Source organism: Furipterus horrens, unplaced genomic scaffold (assembly GCF_987537825.1).
Source record: "Furipterus horrens unplaced genomic scaffold, mFurHor1.1.pri manual_scaffold_1, whole genome shotgun sequence".
Taxonomy (NCBI): Eukaryota; Metazoa; Chordata; class Mammalia; order Chiroptera; family Furipteridae; genus Furipterus; species Furipterus horrens.
In genome coordinates this window covers 117242471-117260500 of record NW_028327171.1, presented here as the reverse complement: position 1 = coordinate 117260500, position 18030 = coordinate 117242471, and the positions used below count along the sequence as shown (strand labels likewise).

At 39.4% G+C, this 18030-nt stretch overlaps 1 protein-coding gene across 1 annotated transcript in view; it reads right to left on the bottom strand.

Annotated features, from left to right (window-relative positions):
* The window catches only part of CNTNAP5 (contactin associated protein family member 5), a 1232224-nt gene that overhangs the window by 656816 nt on the left and 557378 nt on the right, over positions 1–18030 (bottom strand). Inside the window, exon 5 of the mRNA XM_090279100.1 lies at positions 5423–5626. Coding sequence (XP_090135226.1) covers positions 5423–5626 — 204 coding nt within the window. The remainder of the gene's footprint in view (positions 1–5422; positions 5627–18030) is intronic.

The following is an 18030-nucleotide window of genomic DNA, read 5'->3' as shown; positions in this document are numbered from 1 at the left end:
CTTGAAATATTTTTTACCAGTACCTTCTGGCTTGTAGTGTTTCTGTTGAGAAATCAATTGCTAGTCTATCGGAACTCTTTGTAAGTTATTTGCTGTTTTTCTCTTGCTGCCTTTAGGATTCTCTCTTTTTCTTTGAATGTTACCATTTTAATTATGAATGTGCCTTGGAGTAGGCCTCGTTGGGTTGATCTTCATTGGGACCTTTGTGCTTCCTGTCCTTGCATGACTTTTTCTGTCATCAAGTTAGGGAAGCTTTTATCATTACTTTTTCAATCAGGTTTTCTATCCCTTATTCCCCTTCTTCTTCTGTTATCCCTGTGATATGGATATTGTTTCATTTCATGTTGTTCTGCAGTTCGCTTAAACGCTCTTCATTCTTTTTCTGTCTTTTTTTATTTTGTTGCATTGTCTGGGAATTTATTTTTACATGTCCTCTAACTCACGGATCCGATCTTCTGCTTCATTTAGCCTGCTTTTGATTGCTTCTACTGTGTTCATCAGTTCAGAAATGAATGTCTTCATTTTTTCCTGGTTCTTATTGGTAGATTCTTTGTTTTTATTTCATGCTGGTGTAGTTCTCAGTAAGTTCCTTGTAGCTTCTCTGGAGTTCTTTGTAGTTTCTCTGAAGTTCGTTGTAGTTTTCTTTGAGTTTGCTGAGTTCATTGAGTTTCCTCATTACTATTGTTTTTAATTCCATTTCTGATAGTTTGCTTGCCTCTATTTCATGTATTCTTCCTTCTGTGGATTCCTCCTTTATTTTTGTTAGGGTGTTGTTTCTTCTCCTCCCCTTTAAAAGCATCTGTTCTTGTTTGTTTCTGCTTCTTAGATTGATCAGCTTTTATTTTCTGCCTTTATGGTGTAACTTTCTGTGGTAGGAATCCTGTGTGATTCAGTGGTGCAGACTTCTTGATATCCTTAACTTGATGCTCTTGGGATGCCCTTTATGTGTTTTATTTGGACTTTATAGTGTTATTTTGGTTTTGGTTGTTGTGTTGCTCTTAGGTGGGTCCTTCCCTTCAGTTAGCTGACTAAGAGTCACTCTGCCCACTTCAGACAGTTGTTGAGCTGCCTCTGGCTGATGCCTCTTTGTTGCGAGTAGTCTGCTTATGAGATTTCTCTCATAGTACTGGGGTTGAGTCTGCCCTGGGATCTGGTCTCTGGCTCCCCCAGCTTTTTCTCCAGAACTAGTGTCCAAAGTTTTCCAAAGCTCATCTAGTTCATTTCCCCCTCTTTTGGCTTTAGCTCAGATCGTGCATGGAAAGTGTGATTATTCCATCAGCACGCAGGCAGGCCATGGTGGCGGGTGGGTGTGAAGGCAGGTAGCATTCTGCTTCTCAGTAGAATGGGCAGGCCATGGGTGTTCTGCCACAGCACTAGCAGGTTTGCACGCAGGGCCACATGGGCCAGTAGTAGTCTCCTGCTCTGGTGGGTGGGTAGATCAGAGTAGGTCTCTTGTGCCTGGCCAGTGCTAGACCTGTGCAGTGGGTGTGGGGGCTTAGTGCACACTTGCAAATGGGCTCCTGCACATGCCCTCCTCAATGATCTTGCCCTATCCTTAGCCTTTCCTCCTGATCCGCAAAATACAATCAATAAATTAAAATACACACACACACACACACACACACACACACACACACACACAAGAATGCTGCTCACAGCCTCGTAGATCCAGAAGCCACCTGGCCAACTCCTGGTTCTTCCAGTGGGCACAACCTGGATCTCCACCTCTGACTGCTCTCAGGGGAGATTCAGGGGCATCTAGAAAACTTAGTACTCCACTGGCATCTTCCTGGGTAGCCAAGGCAGCCAGAACTTGTGCTGTTCCCATGTCTCCTCCATGATCCTCACCAGATGGGTTGCTCACAGGTAGCCTCCACCACCAGCAGTGCCAAGGTTCAACTCCTGCCAGTATCCAGATGTTAAAAGATTCTCTGTCAATATTTAGCTGAAACTATAGACCAATTTTAGGAGCAAGCAAGGGCAGCCTCTCCTCACTCATCTGTCATTTTTCAGACCTGCCCCCCCTCGCAGTTTTTGATGCTATTTGAACTTTCATACTAAATTCTGTTACTAATAGTAAATCTTTGTGACAATTTTCTTTCACAGGTATAATGTTCACTTCTTTTCTTAATTTTGGGTTGGCCAAAATGTTTGTTTAGTTTTTTTTTTTTCCCCATACAATATCTCTAGTAATGTTTAGTTATCTTTAACTTAATTCAAAACAATTTTGTTTGATTGTATTGACAGCTGTCATATTAGCATGCATTGAAAACCTCAAAATAGAAGCCCATCAGAGGGCTTCTGGCCAAGATGGATGCCTAGACTGACATGCTCCATCTTCCTCCACAACTAAGAAGGAATACATCTACCACAAAACCAGAAATAACAAGTTCCAGAAAATAAAGCTACATGGAAGTCCAACATATGAAGTTATAAACAAATGGTGTTCATCCAGACAGGTAGGAGGGGAGAAGCCAGGGCAGAGAGGTCAAGCTCTGCTGGCAGTGACAGCTGTGGCAACAATGGCGGGACTGCAGTAAGCACAGATACCCATATTTAAAAAGAGGCAAGAAACACCTGGAGAGCACCCCAGGCTGCAGACCAGACCCATCAGCTCACGATTCCAATGCTGGGGAAGGCAAACCCCCATTGCCTCAGACTGTCAGGGCCAGAGGGCATGGGGAAAGAGGAGGAGACTACAGTCTCTCAGTGGAGAGTGAATGACAGAAATCCATCTTGGACCCCCGCCCCCATACAAAATGCCACAGCATTGTGTGAATGGTCACCTGGTAGTGATGAGTGCATGGGGCTCTACCTCCTATAGCATAAGAGGTGTGACAACCCCACCCAGGAAGCAAAGGTAAACATAAAACTGTCAGGATGGCACAGATCACGATAGAGATCCCAGTGACACAGGTGACCAGACAGCAAAAAACTAATCCAATGGATCAGCAGATAGGAAATCTTTCTGAGGCACAGTTCAGAGCTTTCATTATACGAATGCTTGCAGACATAACAGCAGATCTTAAACAAGACAGGGATGGAATGAAGGCTAGTCCTGCTGAAATGAATGAAAACACATACAAAACTAATGGTGAGAGAAAGAAGACCAAGGATTAAATCAACAAATCAGAACATAGGAAAGGAACAGTTAGCCAGTGCATAAAAAGGAAACAAAAATTGATGAAAATGAGAAGAGGCTCAGAAACCTATGGCACAGCTATAAGCAGACCAATATCTGAATCATAGGGTTGCCAGAAGGTGAAGAAGGAGAACTAGAAATTGAAAAATTATGTGGAAAAAATAATGAAGCAGAACTTCTCTAACTTGAGGAAGGAAATAGACTTACAGGTCCAGGAAGCACAGAGAGGTCCAATAAACCTGGACCCAGGGAGAACCACATCAAGACACATTATAATCAAAATGTCAAAATATAAAGATAAAGAGAGAATCTTAAAAGCAGCAAGAGAGAAGAAAAGAACTATGTATAAAGGTGTCCCAATTAGACTATCAGTTGATTTCTCAAAGGAGACTCTGCAAGCAAGAAGGGACTGGCAGGAAATATTTAAAGTAATGAAAAGCAAAAACCTACAACCATGATTATTCTATCCAGTGAAGCTGTCATTCAGAATAGAAGGGCAGAGAAAGTGCTTTCAGGACAAAGTAAAACTGAAGGAGTTCATCAGATTCAAACCACTGTTATATGAAATGCAAAGAGACATGTTTAGGAGAAAGAGGATCAAAACTATGAACATTAAAATGAAACTGTATCACAACAACCAAGAACAGAAGCTAGGGAACTGAAACTAAGGCAAACTAACTAGGCAACGAGAGTGGGAAAAGAATGATAGGTTTGGGGAACATTTTGGAGGGAGGCCAGTGGAGAGGGGAAAGAGGAGAAAGGGAGGGAGATGGTACAGGAATTAAGAAGATGTTGAGAAGAACTATATGCACAACCAATGGGCATGGACTAAGTGGGGGGGCAACAGGAGGCAGGATGGTCATTGGGTGGAGGGGAACAAAGGGAAAAGAAATTGAGACAACTGTAACAACATAATCAATAAAGAATATAAAAAAAAATAAGCCAGTCAGAGAAAGACAAACACCATAACAAAAAGCACTCAACATTGATGATATTTTATGTAGCCATTTTAATATTGAAGATAAAAGACAATACTCAAATTTTCAGTGTATTATGCTTTATTATTTCTAGAAAGGTAGGATGCAACTGATATGCAAGAACAGATTTCTGCCGTGTATAAAGAGGGTGCTGTGACTGATCAAATATGTAAGAGGTGGTTTGTGGTATTTCTTTGTACTATGGACTTTCTGGACAAGTAATTATTTGCTGTCCTGCTGTCTTATGCATTGGAAGATATTTAGCAGCACTCTGGCCTCTATCTACTAGAAGTCAATAGCAGTAGATAGCTAACATACTCAAAATATTTAAATCAATAAAGTTATTGGTGAAAATACAAAATGTATCTTTTTTATAGAAAAAACTAAATGGGCTTTTTGGCCAAATATTAATAAATGTGTGGTAGAGAGAATTGTCATACAAAATGATCACTAGTTATTTTGTCCAATTGGCTCTTTTTATAATTTTCTTATTGATTTGTCTTTGCATCTTTCAGAACTCTTCTCCGTGCCTTCTGCAATTGGCTCATCCTTCCTTGACCCTTTCTCTTTTCCTTTGGGATAGAAAGTTGATTACAGTGAAATGGAGACCTGCCTGAGGTGAAACAGGCCACAATAGACATCAACCAACAGCAAAAGGCTCATGTCCTCGATGTGCAGAAGACAGGAGGGTATTCTGTACTAAACTAGCTTTGCATCTAACAAGTTTCAAGCTCACCCTGACATAGCCAGGACACCTGAAGAAAGAAGTATCCATCATAAAAAGATACAGGGATGCCCATAAACTTAGATTTCCCTCATTCACATGATATCTCCCCTTAAAAGCAAACAAAAACCAAACAAACAAAAGCTCTCAAGAAAGTAAAATGTTCCCCTCCATTTTTCCCCTGGAACTTAACTTTCATAAATGTATACCAAATAGAAGGATTGTAAGCATGCCTCATTATAATGTGTAAATGTGTGTGTTTAAACATAGTTATTTTAAAAAGACATAAACAGATAAATAGGTAGATAGTATAAAATAAATATATAAACAAACAAAATAAACCCTGGCAAGTAACTTGTATCTCTTCTTACCTACCAATATGATCTCACTTCAAATAATGTCATATATAACTTAATTATTTCAAAATATGATGTTTTCCTCTCTAGCAGGAATAAAAGAAATACATTTCTTGAATTGTGCTCCAAAGACTTTGACCTTATACACTAGGATAAGGAATTGAAACCTGCTATATAAAGAACTTTCCCATAAGCACTTGAGCAGGGATAAACTTGACCTTACCCAAATTGAGGTACAGGGCGAGCCTCCCTTTCTGGAGCTCCAGTGTTATGTGGTCTCCACGTTGACCTTCTCCATGGAACAGAACTCCGTCTCCTTGGATGCTCTTGAACTTCAGAGAGATCACATCTTTGAGAGTGCTCAGCAGCTTCTGATTGAACCTATACAGAAGGGAGCTTCTGCCATCAAAGTCAGCAACATCTGATTCTGGGCACAAAAAAAGAGGAGAGAAAAATCAATATATATCCTCATATTTGTTAGTCCTGCTTCCCAGCTTAATTGTTGTCCATTGTATATGCATGTTTTTGACATCTGGAAAGATCTGTTGTTTTAAAGGGAGGTATATAAACTAAACCCATCCTAATTAGACATGGGAGAATAATTCATGTACAAGAAACCACCACACCCCTAGTCAATGTGAACTGAGCATCAGCATAGAAGCAAAGTCTCTCATTAGTGGTATGTGATTTTTTGTTTGAGGGGAAAGGATGAGTACATCACAAGTACCTATGCTAGGATCTACTCTGCTAGATTCCAGAATGTAATAATATCTCATAATTTTTATTTCTTGTTCCTTTGCTTGATAGTTGGAGCTACTCAATCCCCTCCTTTCAGGGCCAAGGTTAAAGATTTTTTAAAAAGTGTTATTATTCAACTCTGACTGAATAGAAGTGTCTTTTAACTACCCTGTGTTGAGAAAGATTCTGAGATTTTCTCTGGTTTCATTGGAAAAGAATACTTGTGTGCAGTAACAAAGACTTGCTATTTGGAAACAGAGGACAAATATTTGCATCTTTCCCCCTCCTCCCTCTATCTTGTACTGTTGATGATTATCATTTTAGTCTTTATATACAAAAATGTTTATTTATTCGTCGTCGGCAGCCGTCCGTCTCGAGAGACGATGGTGTAGCTTCTTAAGAGTCTATCTGCACTGCCGAGAATGGCTGTGCAGTCCGACTCGGGAGTGACATCGTATCTGTCTCCTCCCATGTTGAATCGACATCTTGCGATGACGCTGAGCCTGGGCAGGGTGATATGGAGGGTCTGCTGTTGCCCATGCAGCAGACCCCCCCCTCTCTTCGCAGCTGAAGGGTCCAAGGGAAAGACGGAGTCAATACAGCTTGGCTTCAGGTACGCCGCAGGAGTGGCCGGTGTTGACTACAACGTCAAACCGCCTTAGGGACTCCGGCTCCGGATTTTCTGTCAGGGTTTACTCCCTTAGCCTTTCCCCTGAAGAGGTATGCCGCAAGGCAGCGGAGGTTTTTTGGAGTCAGAGTTTCCTTCTCTGATGTGCCCTGACTGGAAGATCGAACCAGCGACACTTAGCTCGCAGGCCGACGCTCAATCCACTGAGCTAAGCCAGCCAGGGCCACTAAGCTGTTTATTTATTATTGTTAAAATAAAAAGAGGTCAAGTAATAATTTATATACAATTATATAGTAGATGTGTATAAACCTATCTAAAAATTGTAGGACAACAATTTTAAAGGGGTTTTATCTCATTAAGGAATATATACAGACAGAAAATTAAGTATATAAGAAGATGGTCCTCATCATATGCCCTCAGGGAAATGTAAATTAAGACAATGAGATATCACTACACACTTATTAGTATGACATAAATCCAGATCACTGACAATACCAAATGTTAGTGAGCATGTGGAACAACAGGAATACTCATTCATTGCTGGTAGGAACACAAAATTGTATAGTCACTTTGAAAGACAGTTTGGCAGTTTCTTACAAAGCTAAACATACTTTTACCATACTATCCAGCAATCACTCTCTTTGTTATTTATCAAAAAGAGTTGAAAACTTATTTCTACCAAAAAACCTGACACAAATGTTTAAAGAAGCTTTATTCATAATTTTGAAAATTTGGAAGCAACCAAGATGTCCTCCTGTAGGTGACAGATAAATAAACTGTGATATGTCCAGATAATAGAATATTTATTTATCCCTAAAAAGAAATGAACTATCAAGTCATAAGAGGACATGGAGGAAAATGTATATTACAAAGTGAAAGAAGCCTATCTGAACAGGTTACATGCTGTATGTTTCCAAGTATATAATATTCTGAAAAAGACAGAGTATGAGAACAATAAAAAGATCAGTAGCAGCCACAGATTGGGGAGGAGGTATGCATAGGTTAAGAATTCATAATTTTTAGGGCAGTGAAAATATTTTGCATAATATCATAATGATGGATATGTTACTGTATTTGCCAAACTCACAGCATGTGCAACACCAAGTGTAAGTGGTAACAAAAACTAGATAAATTTTGAATAATTATGATGCATCAATTTAGGTTCATCAGTTGTAATAAATATACCATTTCTTTTGGGGATGCTAATAACAAGTGAGAATGTATATTTGAGATCATCAGTATAGAAAAGCCTGTAAATTTTGATGTGAATCTAAAACTTCTTTAAAAATAAGTCTTTAAAAATAAGTTAATAGGAACTCTATTGGGAAGTGTTATTATATGTTATTTTCACATTATTTTTTATTTTTAAATTATTAAAAATTCATAACTCATTTTTATTGCTTTTATCAAAAAATAAGGCTAATAATAACTTGAAACAGATTTATTATGCATTATCTTATATGGGTGAGATGGCAGTGAATGGGTGTTTGGGGTGGTGGGCTTAGTCTCATTCAAAATTAAGTACTCAAAAAAACTGTTCTTTTTAATTTTTCACCAAGAAATTAAAATTTACAGCTTGAGTATTCACAAAGATACATTACGATTTTTTCCAATAACCTAGAAATATTATTTGTACAACTGAATTTGTGAAATAAAAATAAAATCATACTTTTATTGTAATTAGTTTTAAAATACAATTTTATCATTTATTCCCTAGGGGTAAAGTGTTTCTAACTAAAACTTTGCTGATGACTGCTTAGACCCTAAAAATAAATAGTCCAGCTATAGAAAGATTTTCACCAGCAACCCATTGCTTTCAGATCATCCCCCACCCACCCCATCAGTGTCCTACATCTGTCCCCTGACTAAACTCAAACCAGAAGGGGACTGTGGGTAGCAAGCTGTCATCAGTCATGGAAAAATGAGGATCACAGTGTATATCAGATCAGGAGTTTTAAAATACAGCAGCCATAGTTTGTTAGTGGGGCTACTCTACCTCTCCAAGACTTGATTTTCTAAAACGGGGTAATTTATATACCTCAGAGAAGACTGATGTGAGAATTAATATGCTAATACATATAAAGCAATAATACATATGAACTGATGCCATAATGTCTGGCATATTATTTGCATTAAATCAATAGTAGTGGAGTATTAATATTGATTGGGTTAAGTAGAAGGATTGAGTCCTATTCAGTCCATTCTAGTAGCAGACACTCTACCTTCTCATGCAAAATGACTGTATTTATCTTTCAAATTCAGTGGTTTATTTCCCAAGGGATGTCAAGAAGGCCTCAGGTTCCCCATACTATTACATTTTAGCCTCTCAAACTCCAGTTGAAATTCTTCATTTGTGTATGGTGTGTGCATTGAGTCTGCATGCTCTCTTCTGATTGCTTCCCTTTTTCCACTGCAACAGGCTGTGGGTCTGAAACAGGGTCCTTAAGAGCTGTAGTGGAAAGTGAGTGGACATGACATGTACAATTTGTGGATAGTGATGCTCAGATGGCCTGTTACAAAATATAGAGGTGAAACTGATGCTATGGGAACACAAAGTTCATACATTGCCTATGGGAGTGGAACAAGTACTTGCATGCATAAACGTATAATTTATTACTGCTTAAAAGATACACTTTGTGCCATGTACCTCAGTCTGCAGCACTCTGACTCCTTAGTTCTCCACACCAATGCACTATCTGCCCTCAATCCTCATTCATTACAACATTTAAGATCTACTTCAATTTCCTCAAATGTCTAGTTAATCTAGCAACAAAATTAATGATATAGATTTTGATGACATAAGTTAGCACTAAGAAAACACATCTCTATATTGCTATGAGATCTTAAAGAAACATAGCCAATTGATAAAACAGGGGAAAAAAGTATTGTTGAAACCTAACAGACCAGGGTTTCAATTCTGGTTTTGCTACCTCTTGGTAGGTGAGCTTGAGGCAACTGTTTGATGTCTCTGAGGTCCTATCTGTAAAATAAAGCTAATAAAAACCTACCCTAAATGTCATTGTGACAATTGTATAAAACTTACACTTGGAAAGGAGTAGTTACTCATTAACATTTCATTTCCTCACTTTATCTTTACTCCAAAAGAATTACTGCAGAGGCAAAGATTTGAAATATGCTGTAAATACAATATGAAGAGCATGGTATGGAGACATTTTGTTTGAGTTTTGGGTTCAGTATCCTTCACATCACACTGAGCAGGTGTGAATTTAAGCTGTCATCATCACCTTCCATATTCTTAAAATAACCTCATAAACACCCTTCTTTATTCAACTTTCATCACCTCCTTCTGACACATCCTTTCATTTTCATAAAACATGAGCAACATCACACATCATCTCTGCTGAAAACCTCCAGTAAATTCCCTTTGCATTAAAATTAAATCATATCTCTAAAACTCATAACGATCTGCCTTTGTATTCCTTTTCCACCTCATCTTCTACTTGTCTCCCCAACACTGACTCCCCTCTGACATGCTGTACTCATGGTGCGTGAGTCTTGTCAATGTGCATGTGTGGGGTGAGGGGTTTAGGGTAACATCCACAAAGTATACACCCTCAACCTTGTAATACTTTAAATTTTGTTCATGCATGAACTTGTTTGACCTATTTAAACACCCTATGAAGAGCATACTATTATTATTACTGTCTTACAAATGGGGAAATTATGACACCAAAAGCAAAGAAATGCATCGTTAGCAAGTGGTAGAGTTGGGAAGTCAACCTACCCTTTCTGGCTTACCCCTGCTCTGAGTGTGCAGAGCTCTCTCCAAGTACTGCCCCTTTTTCTCCGATGCTCTGATGTTGAGCTCTGGTTCTTGGTCCTTTCCTTAACAGGTTTCACCCATTAGTCAGTCTCCTTATAAGTCTCATCTACTTCCTTCATAATTCACCTCCCAAATAGAATTTGATTCATAGTTGTTCCCTGATCTGATTATAGTCCGTGTCTCCAGCATGACAGTGCATCACATGAGGGCAGAACCAGATGTGTATTAACTGCCTCATTAACTCAGAACACTGTGTTGTCCAGGAACATCTGTGAAATGACTAAGTAACCAGTGAGCTTCCAATGCTCAAGCATGATGCTGCTGACTGTCCCCAATGTCCTCAGACACCTCCTTCCCCCATTCTGTAAGCACTTGCGAGGTGATACCTGCATTGCTCACATATGCTCACCTGTGTAGAGGTGAGGTGGGAGGCCTCTCTGAAGAAAACAGACTCAATTTGGCAAAAGTGGAAGCTGCCCTTCTAAAGTCAACAATAGCTAACGAGAGAAACTTTGCCAGTCTAAGAGAACTCAAGCAACTCCCCCTAGATCTTTGCAATGTTAATTAAATCAGACACAAAATGTATCAAATGTATCACAAATGGAAAAACAAAGGTTAAAAAAGAAAAACATTTTTAAGAAGAATTAAAGTTTTCCCCAACTGGATACTTAGTATTTCCCCCAGACACTGAAGCAATGTGTAGTCAGCATTCTCAAATTTACTTGGATAAAAGACATTTAAAATGATAACAACAATGACCCATGTTTGTATAGTGTTGCTGTTAAGAAAAACAATTCTATTACATGCTAGTTTTTCCACATTAGATATTACTATAAACAATTCATCCTGATCCTCTGGTTTGGTACTTAATTTTGGGCATGGGGCTTTGTTATGGACATCAACATCTTTATTCATGTTTTACAATTATCTTGAAAGAAGATGATCTTTAACAATACAAAAAAATGAAAAATTGTTGGAAGGTGTATAAAGACGAGAAATAGGCTTCTACTGGCAGACGGAGGAGTGTGTGATCAGCTCTGAAAGTAGATTTAGGGCACCAAGAAAATAACAGAAGTTAAATGTTTCTGCTTTATTCTCCTTTTAGCCTCTCTAAGCCACTCATAGAAATATTTTACTCTGAACTGAGTAATCAATTTTTTAGAGGAAAATGAATTAATTAATATATTTGCCTAATTTGATGTTCTTAACAGCCTTGCAGTGACCATATTTCCCCCATTTATAAAATGATGCCAAAAGACAGAGATATCATGTACCTGCCTGAAGACTACACATGAAAGTCAGTGTTTAACACTCAGCCATGCATGTTCTCTCATTAAAAAATGGGGGATTGGTGAGAATTAATTCCCATGTACAGTGGGATTGCCCCTGACCTCATGCAGTGAGAATCAGGCATGCACTGGACCCTGAGTCAGTGTGTGTGTGTGTCTGTGTGTGTGTGTGTGTGTGTAAGAAAGGAAATGCCAATTTTATTTTTTAATTTTTTTAATGTGTTTTATTGATTATAATATTACATTTGTGCCAATTTCCCTTCCCTCTGCTCCCCTCCACCCGGTGGCCTCCCTCCCTCCAGTTGTCCCCCCCTTTTAGATCATGTCCATTAGCTGTGCATACAGTTCTTCTCAACCTCTCTCTGTCTATTCCATTCCCTCCTACCATGATCCTTAATTCCTATATCATCTCCATCCCTCTTCCCATTCCCCCTCCCTGTTGACCTCCCCCCAATATGTTCCCCGTACCTGTAGTTCTTTTTCCATTCTCGTTGCCTGTTTAGTTTGCCTTTGTTTCAATTCCCTAGCTTCTGTTGTTTCTTGTGATGCAGTTTTCATTTTAGATTTCATTGTCTTGATCCTCCTTTTTCTAAACCAGTCCCTTTAACATCTCATATAACAGTGGTTTGGATCTAATGAACTCTTTCAGTTTTATTTTGTCCTGGAAACACTTTCTCTGTCCTTCTATTCTGAATGACAATTTCGCTGAATAGAGTATTCGTGGTTGTAGGTTTTGGATTTTCATTACTTTGAATATTTCTTGCCAGTCCCTTCTTGCCTGCAGGGTCTCCCTTGAGAAGTCAGCTGATAGTCTAATTGGGACCCCTTTGTACATAATTCTTTTCTTCTCTCTTGCTGCTTTTAAGATTCTCTCTTTATCTTTAATTTTTGACATTTTGATTATAATGTGTCTTGGAGTGGTTCTCCCTGGGTCCAGTTTTTTTGGAACTCTCTGTGCTTCCTGGACCTGTAAGTCTATTTCCTTCCCCAAGTCTGGGAAGTTCTCCTTTATTATATTTTCACTCAATTTTTCAAGTTCTAGTTCATCTTCCTCGCTCTCTGGCAAACCAATGATTCTTATGTTGGGCCTTTTATAGCTGTCCCAGAGGTTTCTGATCCTCTCCTCGTTGCTTCCCATTTCCTCTCTCTGCATTGGTTGACTGCTTGTTCCTTCTCCATATTCCAGTTTGTTGAAATGAACTCTGGATGTTTTTTCCTCACCATCTGTCTCGTATGTGGTTTTGTTCCTTTCGTTATGAGTGTTTTTTGCTTCTTTCTCATCTTTTTCCAGATCTTTTGTGAATTCTGTAAGCCACCTGATAACAATGGCCCAGAACTGAGCATCTGACAGGTTTCTTATCTGTTCATCTGTCAGGTTCTCCATCTGTTGCCTGGTGAGCTGTGCCACCGGGATTTCTATAGTTGTCTGCCTCATTTTGACAGATGCGTTTTGTTTTCTTGGGCCGGCTGTAGGGGGCAGTGCCTGTGTACTCGTAATGACCCAGTGACCGGCGCTGTTCGGCAACCTTTCTTGCTGTGCCGTGGTGCTTTGTCGTCACAATCCAGCGACTGGTGCCTGTCCGCGACCTATTTCGCAGCCCCGTGGCGCTTTCTTTGGGGGCGGGGGTCCAAGATGGATTCACACAGTTATTCCGCTAGGAGACCGGGATCCGTCCTCCCGCCCCCCTGGGCCTCACTGTTCAAGGCGATGTGGTGGCTGCTTTCCCCAGTGTTGGGGTCACGAGCTGCTGGGGGTTCGACTGCAGCCAGGATTGTTCTCCCCGCCGCTGTCCCAGGTGCGACCGCAAACAGCTCCGCCCCCTTTCTCTCGTCCTACCTGCCCAAAGGGCGCCGCTGGTTTATAACTTCATATGTTGGGCTTCCGTGTAGTTTTATTTTCTGGAATTTCTAGTTATCCTTTGTTTTGAAGTAGTTGTATTCCTCTCTAGTTGTAGAGGGAGACCTAGCGCGTCCGTCTAAGCCTCCATCTTGGCCGGAAGTCTCCGGAAATGCCAATTTTAAAGGAAGATAATGTTCAAAAGGAAGGTTTCTTTCCCTGTGGCTTCTGCTTTTTTGTGCTTGCTCCTACTGAGACCAAGTTCGCTCAGGAAAGTGGCTCCTTCTGGGAGGGAAATGGAAACCACACACATATCTGAGAGGCTATTTGTGGGTAGATATGCAATGTCTTTCCCAACCTCACTATCTCCAGTAAGTTTGAATCCCCATCCTAGTTGACTTTAGTGATCTCACTTCAGTCAAATATTTTTGCATTTGAACCTTTATTGAACCCTCTCAGCATGGCTGAACCTGTGTTCAGCACAGGTTGACAGTAGTAAACTCAGAAGAGTTCCCTGTTCTGAAGGGCTAAGGTAAAGACAGCAACACCACACAATTACACAGCCAGCTAGCAGAAGAAAGGAACCCCCCTATTCTAGGCATGGAGGAAAGAGCACAGCGACAGATTTCAATACATAAGGACTCAGACTTTCTATAGGTGTGGCTTTAGAAGCATGCTCTCAGCACCAGCACACTGGATATCTGCAGGGAGCCTTTCAGAAGTGCAGGATTTGGGATCTCACTGCAGACCAATGGAATAAGAACATCTGGACATGAGTCCCAGCCATCTGTGTGCTATTTACTGATGTTAGATAATCTCTGTGCTAAAGCATAGGGAGTCAAGGGATTCGGGACAGGGTGAGGGATTTTATGATAGAGGGTCTCTTAAATGTGGCCCTGAGATTTTAATGTGACCCTGATATCAATAGAGAAATACTTATCAATGCATGTAAAGTAGAGAAAGCACATTGTCAAGTCTGGTTTTTAGAAAATTTACCTGTATTACTTGTTTGACCAGTCTGCTTCTCGCTCCTGACTACTTATTCTCAGTCCTTCTCATTGGAATTACTCTGTTCCAGTTTCTTTGTCTTTTGACAAGGTGGTGAAGACTTAATATGATCCTTCGGATGTTTGGTTGTGTTTTTTTCTCTTCCTACTATATTGACCACTTATCAGAACTCCTTAACTCATCAACAATGTCACCCAGAACTTAGCTGTTAGAAATTTACTTCTTTGATGGTCAATTTCTCTCTCGTTCTTAAAATTATTTTTAGAATCTCATTGTTATAAACTCAATTTAATTTGTGATTTGTTGAGATGGTCATACACTAGCAAGTTTTTCAAAAATATGAAAGAGAGGTCAGTTGTGGACCCAGAAATTCTTCAGGAAAAGAGCAGTTCCTACAGCTTGCAAACCTCTCCTTGTAGGTCAGGATAAATCAAGGATGCACCCCCTGTATCCCAGTGGTACTGAGAATGCCAGTGCTGGCTGATTTCCCACTGAGTCCATAATTGCTGACCCAACTGTTATAGCCTGTTTTCTGAGAAAGACAGAGTTCTAGAGGCATATTCTGACATATCTGGTGGATGTTAGTAGCTTGTCAATGAACTAGATGAGAGAAGGGCTCCACTGAATAGATGATTCCAAGCTCAAATCCCCAAGTGAGCTGAGAAGGTCTCTTGTGTGGGTTGGTGACACAGAGTACACTTTCTCACAGGCCAGGAAACCCAAGCTCAATGTTGACAGAAAAACTATTGCTTCACACTGAGACAATTAGTTCCCTTCAGATTCTTCAATTGCTCACAGTAAACATGATTTTTAATGAAATTACAGTTGAAGCTTCTCTCATAATATACTATGTTAGAAAAGTGATTATTCAGACCATACGTTTTCACTGAATATTCAAGGTCTTTGGCTAGCAATCCACAAACCACAAAAGTTTCTGCAGTCAGTCTAAATGTGCATAAATTCTGCATCAATGGCTTTTCCAGACCTTATCAGAAATTCATGATTATCTCAGATGAACAACGAAAACAATGTTTTTAAAGCTAATTGTGACAGCTCCTTAGAAAACCTTTTTCTTACAGAATTTCTGACATTTTTCTGTATGCCAACAGGTGAGAAACAGGATAGTGGCAAGGAGACAACACAGAAAAACAGTCATAGTAGAAAAAAAATCAAAGCTCTGAATTGCAACCCCAGCTTCAGCATAAATCATTTTAGCTCATACAGTGAAATATGTCTGCTTATAATTTCTAGGTTTTTTAGATACCTTAGACTTGTAGATCTCTCTGAGCACATTTAAAATTTGTAGTCCAACAAGACTGTTCACTAATTACAAAAATGATGCTAAAAGAATGCATTAATTTTAGGGAACTTTCAAAGTAGTAGATCTTTCAACTGCTTATTCTTAAGTTCATTGAAGCTATTGGGTATAATCTGTACACTTCTTGGTCATTGTGCTGAGTTGTGAGATGCAAAGATGATTGGACGCACACATGATAACATTAACATGGTAAGTGAATGTAATAAAGGGAAGCGCAATTATAATTTATTACCCAAATAGGAACTTGTGTGACTGAGCAGGAAGCTCTAGATGATCAAACTGGAGAGCAGCATGGGCTAGCTGTGATGTATGGTCACCCCAAGTGAAAAGTGTAGTGTGAGACATGGCTGGTCATCCCTACTAAGGTATAGACAGGCTAACATAAGCTTCCATGAAGGGGGTAAAGTTTCACAAATTTATTAACCAGTTCACAGAGGAAATGATCAAGGTAAAGGCTGACACTGAGCAGCCAACCCTGGTGAAAATAGCATAATACAGTTAGCTATAAACTGCTCTCTGTTTCAGAAGACTATCAGTGGTCTTCAGTCACAACACACAATTGGACCCTGTAAGGATGTTTCATTTAAATAGCAATATCAAAATTGTTGAAGAGAATTGCAATTTTCCCCCTAAGACCAGTAACCTTTTTTTTTAATTAAAAAAAATTGCTTTGGTTTTATATTTGGGGAAAATTGAACATTCTTTGAAAATGATTTTACTTGGGCACAATCTATAGAACTTAGTGCTAGAGGCCAATGGGAACAATAACATAAATCACTCCAATGACCATTTATCTTTTTAAAATTATTTTATTGTTTTTCAATTACAGTTGTCCCATTTTTTGCCCCATTGCTCCCCCCAACCCAGCCCATGCCTTCTCCCACAGTCATTCTCTACTCTGTTCTTCATGTCCATGTGTCATTTATACATGTTCTTTGACTAGATCCTTCCCTTACTTATCCCTCTTCTCTCCTCCCCTTATCCCCCATATAACTGTTATTTTGTTTCTTGCTCAATTTTTTAAATTTGTTTGTGTTGTTCATTAGTCTCCAGTATCAGGTGATACCATATGGTATTCTTCTTTTATTGCCTGGCTTATTTTGTTAAGCATAATTCTCTCTAGTTCCATCCATGTTGTCGCAAATGGCAGGAGTTCCTTCTTTCTTTCTGCTACATAGTACTCCATTGGGTAAATGTACCACAGTTTTTTATCTGCTCATCTACAGATGGGCATGTAGGCTGTTTCCAGTACTTGACTATTGTAAACAACACTGCTACGAACATAGAAGTGCATAAGTTCTTTTGACTTGGGGTTTCAGGATTCTTTTAGTATAATTCTAGCAGTGGAATCGCTAGTTCAAAAGGAAGTTCCATTTTTAGTTTTTAGAGGTAATTCCATACTGTTTTCCATAGTGGCACACCTGTCTGCATTCCCACCAACAGTGCACTAGAGTTCCCATTTCCCCAATTCCTTGCCAGCACTTGTTGTAGGTTGATTTGTTGATGATGGCCATTCTGACTGGTGTGAAGTGGTATCTCATTGTGGTTTTTATTTGCATCTCTCTGATGGCTAGTGATGGTGAGCATTCTTTCATGTGTCTATGGACCGACCCTCTGTGTATCCTCCTTGGAGAAGTGTTTGTTCAGGTCCTTTGTTCATTTTTTAATTGGGCTGTCTGTCTTCTTGGAGATGAGATGTGTAAGTTCTTTATATATTTTGGAGATCAATCCCTTGTCCAAGGTATCATTGGCAAATATATTTCCCCATATAGTTGGTTTTCTTTTCATCTTGTTGATGTTTTCTTTTGCTAAGCAGAAACTCTTTAGTTTCATGTAGTCACATTTGTTTATTTTTTCCTTTATTTCCCTTGCCTTACGACATGCATCAATGAAAATATCGTTATGTGGGATATCTGAAATTTTCATGCCTATGTTTTCCTCTAGGACTTTTATCGTGTCATGGCTTACATTTAAGTCTTGGTCCATATTGAGTTTATTCTGATGTGTGGTGTAAGTAGGTGGTCTAGTTTCATTTTTTTGCAAGTCCCTGTCCTGTCTTCCCAGCACCATTTGTTTAAGAGGCTCTTCTCACTCTATTTTATGCTCCTTCTTCCTTTGTCAAATATTAGTTGGTCATATAGACCTGAGTTTATTTCTGGGCTCTCTATTCTGGTCCATTGATCTATATGTCTGTTCTTATGCCAGTACCAGACTGTCTTGATCACAATG